This window comes from Calidris pugnax, unplaced genomic scaffold, assembly GCF_001431845.1.
Source record: "Calidris pugnax isolate Ruff unplaced genomic scaffold, ASM143184v1 scaffold1220, whole genome shotgun sequence".
Taxonomy (NCBI): domain Eukaryota; kingdom Metazoa; phylum Chordata; class Aves; order Charadriiformes; family Scolopacidae; genus Calidris; species Calidris pugnax.
This window is the reverse complement of record NW_015091804.1, coordinates 1-10,146: the sequence shown is the minus strand read 5'-3', so window position 1 is coordinate 10,146 and position 10,146 is coordinate 1. Positions and strand designations below refer to the sequence as shown.

Below are 10,146 nucleotides of genomic sequence, written 5' to 3'. Positions count from 1 at the left end.
TGGTCAAGATAAAGAGAGTTTAAAAATGCGAAGCCAAAGCAACACAAAATGGTCAGTTGTGAAACGGCTCAAAAAGAAGCAGCAAATGCGAAGCCAAAGCAACACAAAATGGTCAGTTGTGAAACGGCTCAAAAAGAAGCAGCCTTGGAGAAAGAAGGAGTTAAAATGTCAGCTGGGGTCCTTCTTTTGAATCCCCTCTCTCCCAACAAGGTCGACAACACCATTTTGCTGCTTCAAGACATCCTTGTGCTGGTCTCGGGCCTACTCCCTACGTTCCTGCATCCTCTCTTGTCACTTGTCACAGCTCTGAGGAGTTGCAGGCCCCGTTTGTGCTCAGTCAGGCCACATTTGGTGGATCTTACCAAATCCCCGAGGTGATCAATTGTCTGAGAGAACAGACCGAGTTGATAGGAAGGAACACCAGAACAGGAAGTGGTGGCTTCAGCAATTTTAGGACGAACCAAGGTCACTCCGACCTTGCCAAGTTCACCAGGAAACTACCCAAATTAGGAAGAGTTCAGAAGTTTAACCCGAGGAAGACTCACAAGACGATCCCCCCGCCCTGATGAAGGCACCGGAACTCCCACCAGACGACTCCCCAAGATGGAAGACTCCGCCTAGATATGAATATGCGTGTAAAGATATGAATATGCGTGTAAAGATATGAATATGCGTGTAAAGATATGAATATGCATGTCAAGATGATGTACCCTACACTCAAACTTGTCTAAAAAAGCTGCGCTGATTGCTAACGGGCGGAACTCTGTGTCCAGGGCGGCCTGGAGAGTTCCCCAACGCGTTGCTCATCAATACCTCCTGCTTATGGACTGGAAAACTGAGTCTATTTTCTGGGCAGTTTCTATTTTCTGAGCAGTTTCTATTTTCTGAGCAGTTTCTATTTTCTGAGCCTGCAGTTTCTGTTTTCTGAGACTGCAGTTTCTATTTCGCCTTTTGGGGCAAATTCGGCATCAGTTGGAGGACAGCTGGCCCGGCCGTGTCCCCTCCCAACTCCCTGTTCACCCCGTGCTGGTTTTGTCTGGGGTGGAGTCAATTCTCTTCCTCGTCATCGGTGGGTGGGCTGTTCTTCGGATTGTGCTGAAAGGGTTTTGTTCCTGCTGAGCAGCGCTTACACGGCGCCAGGGCCTTTTCTGCTCCTCACGCTGCCCCACCGTTGAGTGGTTTTGGGGGTTGGGGAAGAGGAGGGGAGCGGACTTGGCCAGGACCTGCAAAGATCATCCAGTTCCAGCCTTGAGCAGGGACATCTTGCTCGAGGACCAGTCCAACCTGACCCTGAGCACGGGTCACAAACAGCTCCCCCGGGGCATCCTCTGGAAAACCACCCGCCCACACTTGAGAACGTCGGGCTGAGCAAGGAAAAAGGTGGTTTGGAGGAAGAAAAGGGTTTTGGGGGGGTGTCTCCCAAGGAGGGTGTAGCTCTGAAACGGTCTGGGCAGGTGGGAGGAGGAGAGCGTTTGCTTGTGCATCACCTGGTTTTCCATCCTTTATCAGGATCCTTTATCCTTCCCTTATTAAACTGCCTTTTCTGAGTGTTTGTGTAGAGACGATGGCTTTCACTTTCGTCTCTCGGACCCGCTCTCGTTTCCAGGGCAGGAGATAAAAGGCTGGAGAGGACCCAGGTTGAGGAGAAGCTGCTGCAGCCCAGGGCAGGTGTCGAAGGCGACAGGGAGTCCCTTCCTCTGATGCCTCCTCTGTTGCTGGAGCGAGTCCCGGGGGGGGTCCAGAGGTTGCTCCTGGGTCTGTGCGTGGGATGGACCCTTGTGCTGCCTCCACTGGAACCTTGGGAGATGCTGGGGGGTTTAACCTCCTCGCTGCCGGGGTGTGTGAGGAGCAGAAGAGGCCCTGGGGGCAGGTTGACCCACTGCGTTTGGGATGGTTGCACAAGGTTCAGCTGCAAAGCGAGTTTAGTTGAAAAAATTTAGCTTCTTTTTTCCTTTTTTTTCCTCATATCACATGCAAAAAAAACCCCACGTAGCTTTGTTGCGTCTTGAGATAAACCCAAGACATGGAAATAATCAACAGTCAATTTTCCTAGGAATAAAAGGCTGTTGGATTTTTTTTTTTATTCTTTCTTTCCGTTTTAGATCGAATGCGTCTCGAAGCAGCAACGTTCTGAAAAGAAAAAACCAGGAAGGAATATTAATCAAATGTGAAAATGTGGCGGGGAAAAGAACAGCCTCAGGAAAAATGTTTTTAGAGATCGCTTGTCGAGCACACCCTCATTTCTTTGGCCTGTTTTAGGCCAAATGGTTGAAGAAACGGAGAGCGGATTTCGGTTCCATCGTACCGGTGCTTTTCATGTTTTTGGCCCCAAATCCAAAGGGCTGGAGGAAAGGAGAGATGGAAGCCCCTCACGGGCTGGTGGGACTCTCCAGCCTGTCCTCTTGCCCTCGAGCCCCTTGCTGGGGGCACGGCCCCAATGATCCTCTCAGCTGCCCCCCAAGTGGTGCTCAGGTCCTCGCGCGGAGCATTTGATGCAAAACAAAGGGCTGTAGCTTGGCCAAAGGCTGCAGTAGGATGATAATGAGTTTGGACACCCCTTTGGGCTGCGGGGGGTCGTTAACCAGCTCGTTAACCGTCTGCCTCGTTGGGAACAGCCCGAGGAAGGGGCTGGTGGTTCAGCAGGAGGCCCTGGAGGTGCTGTCAGAGGTGACCCAGCCGGTGGTGGTGGTGGCCATCGCAGGGCACCGGCAAGTCCTACCTCATGAACAGGCTGGTTGGTGGGAGGAAAGGTCCCAGCCAGAAGGTCCAGGGGACCTGGGTTCTCCTCCTCTGTCTTTAACACTGGTGAGGCCCTTGTGTCCTCCCCACAGGTTTCTCCCTGGGCTCTGGGGTGCGGTCCCACACCAAAGGGGTCTGGATGTGGTGTGTCCCTCACCCCTCCAAGCCTGGACACGCTCTGGAAGGGCTGGGCCACGTGGAGAAGGTGTGGAAGGAGCAGCAGCTGCTTCGGGGTGTTCCCAGCACTTTGTCATCCAAGTGACCGGAGACCTGAGCCTAGAGGCCGTGGAGATGGAGGTTGGGGGTAGACAAGGGGCCAAATCCCTCTGTTTTTCTAGGAAAGAGCAGAAGAGGAAGAAAAAAGCAGCTCTTTGCTCCAGTTGTGTGGCCATCTCTCTTCTGAGGAAGGTCTGAGGGACTTGGGTCTGTTTTAGTCCGGAGAAGAGAAGGCTGAGGGGGGATCTGAGGAACACCTAGAAATACCTAAAGGGTGGGTGTCAGGAGGATGGGGCCAGACATTTTCCAGTGCGGCCCAGTGACAGGACAAGAGGGAACGGGCACCAAGTTGTCCAGAAGAAGTTCCATCTAAATATGAGGAGGAACCTTTTCACTTTGAGGCCTGCAAAGCCCAGGACCAGGCTGCCCAAAGAGGAGGTGGTGGAGTCTCCATCTCTGGAGACGTTCACCTGGACAAGTTCCTGTGCAACCTGCTCTAGGAGGACCTGCTTTGGCAGGGGGTTGGCCTAGATGGTCTCCAGAGGTCCCTTCCAACCCCATTATGGGATTCTGTGAGGCCAGGACGAGCCCACCTGGAGAAAGGGGTGGTGATGGCATGGGGGTGGGTCTCTCCAAAAACCTGGTCTTACCGTGGCCTGTTGGAAAGGGGTGTTCAGGGGGGGCTTTGCTCACACTTAATGGGTCTTGTTGACCAAGAGCCAAGGGCTGTCCTCCAGGGTGACACCGAGAACGACACCTGGATCTTTGTGCTCACAGTCCTGCTCTCCAGCACCCTGATCTACAACAGCAGAGGCACCATTGACCAGCAGGCCATGGAGCAGCTGCAGTATCCTTGATGGGACAGCAGGAACCAGGGATGGGCTCCTCTCCCGGTGGGCTGGGCAAGGGGTTGAGAAATCCTAGTTCCCCAAACAGCCTTCTGCTGTTGTTCATGGACGTACTTTGTGTCCTTAGGAGTGCCACGCTGGGGACCTCTGGGCTGAGGGCTTTTCTCCCTCTTCCTTCTGGTGGTTCCAGGCTGTTCTCTGTCCCCATAGAGTCTCCTCTCTTGCCCATGACCTGCAGAGTGGTTGCCGGATGGCTGTGCCCCTGCGTTCGGAGCCGAGGTCCCTGTTTCCTTAGCCAGCTCCCCAGCTACGTGATGAAGCTGACCGAGCAGGTCAAGCTGAAAGCAGCACCCGGGCAGAGTGAAGAGGAGCAGGAGGATCCAGAAGAAGTTGCCCCCTTCTTCCCGGCTTTTGTCTGGACGGTGCAGGATTTCACCATGCAGCTGGAGATGGATGGGAAGGGAATCTCTGAGGACCAATACTTGGAAAAGGCGCTGACGTTGAAGGCTGGTAAGGGGATGGTGCTGTGCTGCTGGAGACCTCCAGCCCCAGACACAGCAGCATTTCGGTGTCAGGCAACAAGAGCCCGAGCCTGGGGAACTTGCTCCGTGTCCTCTTGCCCCACAGGAAGCAGCTCTGAGATCCAACGCTACAACCAGCCCCGGGAACGCATCCGCAAGTGCTTTGTTTTTGACCAGCCAGCCCCCAAGAGGGACCTGGCCCGCTTGGAGGAGCTTTGGGATGATGAGATCGATCCTAAATTCCAGCAGCAGGTGGAGAAATTCTGCAGCCACATCTGGGAAAAGTCTCCACCTAAGACCATCCCTGGAGGCCGCATCATCACAGGGAGCTGTGAGTAGGGCTGTCTGGAGGGCTGGATGGGCAGCAGCTCTTGGGACTGCGTCTGGGGAAGGATCAAATGATGCAAGTGGGGAAAAGGAGAGGCTTTCTGCTGGCTGCCCTCCCCACCTCTGGAGTTGGAGCTCCTGGATGTTGCAGGTGGGGAAAGGGAGAGGCTTTCTGCTGGCTGCCCTCCCCACCTCTGGAGTTGGAGCTCCTGGACGTTGCCATCCAGGGGTGGGAGAGAGTTAGGAAAAGAAGTTGAGGAAAGTTGTGGTAATATCTGAAACGGGCGGTGACCAACAACTATCGGAATGGGAGACTCCCAATCCAAAATTTACCTATCCAAAACCTCGTAACTGGCGAAAAAGGGAATTATTGGACTAAACTACTAACACAAGGGCGTGGAGTTGCAAATTTTGAAAAGGATAAGATTAGTAACAATTGGTTGACTAGAGGCATTCCTCAGAGAAAGTTAATTACAGCGTTACAGCTACGTGCTAACATCTATCCTACAAGGGAATTCTTGGCAAGAGGACGGTCAGAGACATATATCAAATCCTGCCGTCACTGTCAGGCCGACAATGAAACTTGTGCGCATATAATTGGATCCTGTCCATGATGCGAGAATTAAAAGACATATAACCAAATTTGTCAAATATTGGCAGAGGAGGCCAAAAGTAAAGATTGGCTGGTATATCAAGAACCACTAATAAGAGATCAAAAGAATGAATGATTTAAACCTGATTTGATTTTTGTGAAAGGGAACCAAGCAATCGTAACTGACATAACCATAAGATATGAAACATCGTTAACAACACTGGAAGAGGCTGCAATAGAGAAAACTAAGAAGTATGCTCTTTTGGCAACTCAAATTCAGGACCTGACGGATACTTCTGTTATAAATTTTACAGGTTTTCCTTTGGGATCTCGTGGTAAATGGTACTCAAATAACTTTAAAATTTTAAAGGAATTGGGTCTCTCCAGCTCCCGACAAGAAAAGGTCGCCAGACGATTGTCAAACTATGCTTTATTCAGCCCGGTGGACATCGTTCACATGTTTGCGAGTAAAGCCAGAACGGAGGTAAGATGAATTTATTTCAATTTATGTAGAATTGTAGAATTTAGATGTAACTAAGTAGATATGTAGGAAATGTAGTATGTAGAACTGTAGATTGTAAGTAGCATGTAATAAAAATGGACTGGGATCTCATGATGATTACAAAAATCATGACGCTCACTGGATTGACTTGGTAGGTGGACGGGCCACCTTCATAAAACCCAGAAAAAGTTCACATACCTTGTTAGGTGTTCGTAAATTTAGTAGCCCCCACCCCCCCTTTAGTAGCCCCCACCCCCCTTTAGTAGCCCCAAACCCCTTTAGTAGCCCCCAAACCCCTTTAGTAGCCCCACCCCCCTTTAGTAGCAGGGAGGTGGCAGGAGCTGAAGGGGAGCCGGTGGTTTGTCCCAGCTGCAGATCTCTCCCCCTTGGTCCTCCTTGGCAGTGCTGGGCAAACTGGCAGAGACCTACGTGGAGACCATCCAGAGCGGGGAGGAGCCGTGCCTGGAGAGAGCAGTGCTGGCCCTGGCGGCGGTGAAAGAGGCTGTGAAGTTCTACCAGGACCTGATGGAGAAACGGGTGAAGCTGCCGACGGAGACGGTTGAGGAGCTCCGGGATCTGCCAGCGGGAGAACACGGGAGATGCTCCAGAAACGGGCGTTTGAAGAAGACATCTGCTCTTTCCAGGACGTGTCCCTGCCCTGGCTGGAAGCCCGTAGCCTCCTACGCTTCCCCTGTCCTGCTGACTAAGTCTTGTCCCCGTCTTTTGGGAGGTCCCCGGCATGCTCTCTGCTCCTGGGCACCTTGCTCCAGAGGTGTCCGTGGGTGCAGAATGGCCTCCCCATCTGTCACCTCCCCGCCCATTACCCCACAGACTGGAGATCCTGGTTGCCATGTCAACATGATTTTTGCCCAGCACGAGAGCGGTGGCTGCAGCTCAGCCTGGGCTGACGCCTTCCCTCTGCATCTCTCCTGACAGCGCCAGGTGGAGGAGATCAAGGAGAAGTTCCTCAGGGACAACGAGCAGGCATCCCATGACAAGTGCGAGGCTGGTCTCGAGGTCATCCTCCAAGATCTGGTCATAAAATTCATTAATGGTGTCTACTTTGTGCCAGGGGGTTACGAGCTGTTCGAAGGAGACCAGCAGGCGCTGGTGGAGAAATATCAGGAGGTTCCTGGCAAGGGGGTGATGGTAGGAACAAGAGCAGCTCCCCTTCATGGGGAGAGCTCCATGGCCCATCTCCTTTCCCAGGAACCATTTTCTCCTGAGCTGCTCTTTCTGTCCTTGACTCTTCTTCCATCTTTGGCCCTACAGGCTGACGCTGTCCTGCAGGAGTTCCTCAAAAGCATTGAGCTTCTGGATGAAACAATCGTCAAGACAGACCTGGCCCAATCAAGTAAGTCCTGGGCAGGAGACGTGTCGTGGCCTATCAAGGGCCAAGCTTGATGGGGGAGGCCCGAGTACTCCTTGGAGGCTGGTGGGATGTCCTGGTTTGGCCTCAGTTGGCAAGAAAGGACCCCTGAGCCCCCCACCGAGGGGAAAATGGGAAGAAAAAGGCCAAACTCCTGGGTTGAGACAATTGAGGCAGGAAACAACAATAAAACAGTGAGAGAGGAACATACCACCACGATTACGATACCGACACTCGCACCCTGGACACCCCAAACCTCTCTCCTCCCCGGGGGTCACCTCCTCTCCCCCACCCCGACTGTCTGTCCCTCCCCTTCCCCGGCAGCTCCAACTGCCCTTGGGATGCCCATGGCATATCCCATGAGTCCCTGCTGGGTCCTGGGCACGATTGACCCCCATCCCCACCAGACCCAGGACAGTAAGAGGGAAAGGGAGGGGTGCAGTGTCCCCAAATAATAGAATTCTGTTAAACTTTGCCAGCCTTTCCTGCAAGATGCTTGCCACAGAGTATGGAAGTGACTGCCCTGTTCCCTCGCACCGCACAATCTAGTGCTTTCACATAGGTCTCCTCCAGGAGAAGATGTTCTCTTCCCTCCCAGAGCACTTGGTGTCTGGCTCCATCTGAAGGCCCAGAGAACATCTAAAGCCAGGGTGGCCTGGGGCACACCAAGGCCGACAGGCGGGTCAGGGAGCATTTTGCCATGCTGAGGACATGTCACCGGGGCATGTAACACACCTCTTCCCGAGACCTCCTCACCAGGGCTGGGGGAGACTTGCCCGAGAGAGCCCTGAGCCCACTGCTGACATCCTGGGCTCACCCTTACTGCAGCTGTGGGAAGCAGCACCGAGGTGGTGAGTCGAGCAGGAATCCACGTGCTGAGCGCTCCCTGGTTTGCTTGGCATCAGTCCTGGGCAGAGTGACCCAGAGGAGAGAGCCCTTGACGCAGGGATGGGTGGATGAAAGCCGTCCCCTGCCATGGACCCACCCTGCTCCTTAGCAAGGCTCTTCTCGCTTCCAGAGAACCATAGAATGGTCCAGGTTGGAAGAGACCCTTGGGATCATTGAGTCACACCATCTCCCCTACTCTGCTAAGTTCACCCCTACATCATATCCCCCAACACTACATCTAATCGGCTCTTTGAAGCTGTGAGGACCTTCTGGCCATAGGGCTGTCCTGCTCTCTGCTCGCTCCCCCCATCCCCCTGCTGCTCTCCCTTTGTTCTCTTCAGAGCAAGAGACCCCCCCAGGTGCCGCTCCCTGAGGGTGATCCAGCAGGAGGTGGCTGTAGAGGGCTCTTGGGAGGCGTATGTCCTATTGCCCCGCTGTTGGCTGGGGCAGAGTGAACGTTCTCCTCAGGTGCCGCCAGTGTGGTTCTCAGTTTTGGGTTTGCTGATGAGCCCTCCCTGTTTTTGCTATCCCAGACCCCCGTGCCCCTGTGCTCCAGCAGCAAAAGGTGGGGGGAAGAGAGAGGTGGTGTGGAGGAATGGCTGTGTGAAAAAGGCCACGATTTAATTGCAATGAGCAACCCAGTCTTTGATGTAGATAAAGGCCTGGAGATGACCATGAACTTTCCTGGGAAAAGCAGAAGTAAGAAGAAGCAGCTACTTGGTAGATAAGATAAACGGGACCGCATCCAGAAGATGAGAGAATGTTGCTGCGCGTGGACGTGGGGTCTACACCAATTGTGTGATGGCTCTAGTCGCATGAACAGAGATTGTAAGCCAATCGTAGAGCTACCGCTAGCGCGTGCTCTGCTTGCCTGTCTATATATACTTTGTAAAAACATAAATAAAGGGAGAACGATCATACTCATATTGAGGTTACATCGTTACTCCGGGTCCGTCTCCCACTCCCGACAAGGTGGGGGGGATGTTTGGGGTCACAGAGCCACGGCTACGCGTGATGGAGCCCTGCTCTCCTGGAGATGGCTGAACACCCGCCTTCCAAGGGGAAGGAGGGACTGGATTCCTTCTTTTGCTTTGTTTGCGCGGACGGCTTTTGCTTGACCTATTAAACTGCCTTTATCTCCACCTCTGAGTTGTGTCACTTTTAACCCTTCCCCTTCTCTCCTCCATCCCCAGGGGGTGTGAGGCTTTGCTGCCCACCGGGGTCACCCCACATCACTCATGCACAACAGGGTTTCTCTCTCCCTTCCCTATGGGGAATTACATTTTCAGGTGCACCACAAGACGAAGCAGGGACACCAACTGCTCCACTGGGGTGAAGGTGTAGAGGTTTTTGAGTTCTGTATGGCCAGCGGGGCTGCTCCAAAGGCAGCCACCCCCGTCCCCCCGGTGGCACTAGCCCCTGACGTGACTTTCCTTCTGTGTGGGCACCGCGTCCCTGCAGTGGAGTCTGCAGGTGACAGAGGAAGGTCTGCAGAGCACAGCCCCCGCTCAGCCAGCGAGGTCCTGAAGAGCTTCCTGGGGACCAAACCCAGGCTCTGCTCCTCCACATGCTCTTCTGCCGGTGCCATGTTCCCTCCTGACCCTGCACCACGAGACCCCGCGTCCCTCCTTTGCCACACTCTAGTCAAATTCTGGATAGAATTTGTTTCATCTTTCCCCAAACTTTAATATATAAAACGGCTATAAGCAATAAGCTCAATAAAGTCAAAACTAAGACACCTGCATCCAGATGTAACATCCAATTCACCTCTCCAGTTCCTGTTGGTGACCATCCAAGGGGAGTTTCCTGCCAGGGACGTTCTTCTTCACTCTTTCTTGGAGAGTTTGTGTCCTCTCTGCATCACGACGGACGGTAACGAGGAATCTCTCTCTGCTCTTTCGAGCTCGTTTTAGCCGTTGACACAGGGGGAGGCGATAAATCTGGAGACGAGGTGTCGTTGAAAGGCAGCAGTGGGTGGGTTGTGACAGGAGCTTCGACCTCAGACAGCACCAAAGGGCTGGGAGGAAGCTTCTCTCACGCACACCACACCGCACCCCAGTTTTGGGGGCGGAATCGGAAGAAAAAACGTAAAACCGGCGGGTCGAGCCAGAGGCGGTTTCACAGAAGAGCAAAGGGAAGAGGAA

General features: G+C 53.4%; 1 protein-coding gene across 2 annotated transcripts; it reads left to right on the top strand.

Moving 5' to 3' along the window:
- The first annotated feature begins 2,569 nt into the window (after positions 1 to 2,569).
- LOC106900084 (guanylate-binding protein 6-like) lies at positions 2,570 to 8,786 on the top strand. Of its 2 annotated transcripts, XM_014962069.1 has the most exons (8): positions 2,570 to 2,944; positions 3,693 to 3,802; positions 4,111 to 4,313; positions 4,431 to 4,655; positions 5,558 to 5,727; positions 6,115 to 6,894; positions 7,018 to 7,099; positions 8,536 to 8,774. In XM_014962069.1, exons 1-6 carry the CDS (start codon positions 2,879 to 2,881, stop codon positions 6,676 to 6,678), a joined length of 1,338 nt encoding a protein of 445 aa, XP_014817555.1. In that variant the 5' UTR covers positions 2,570 to 2,878; the 3' UTR covers positions 6,679 to 6,894; positions 7,018 to 7,099; positions 8,536 to 8,774. The 2 variants fall into 2 exon arrangements, with proteins under 2 accessions (XP_014817555.1, XP_014817554.1); XM_014962068.1 differs by having other exon boundaries at positions 2,570 to 3,802; positions 8,657 to 8,786.
- Positions 8,787 to 10,146: the final 1,360 nt, after the last annotated feature.

What these genes read in the sequence shown, in the direction of transcription:
- LOC106900084 (XM_014962068.1), top strand. Translation starts at nt 3,567, where the DNA reads ATGGCATGGGGGTGGGTCTCTCCAAAAACCTGGTCTTACCGTGGCCTG. An exon ending in GGCGCTGACGTTGAAGGCTG is followed by an intron (nt 4,314 to 4,430) that starts GTAAGGGGATGG and finishes CTTGCCCCACAG; the next exon opens with GAAGCAGCTCTGAGATCCAA. An exon ending in CCGCATCATCACAGGGAGCT is followed by an intron (nt 4,656 to 5,557) that starts GTGAGTAGGGCT and finishes TAAATTTTACAG; the next exon opens with GTTTTCCTTTGGGATCTCGT.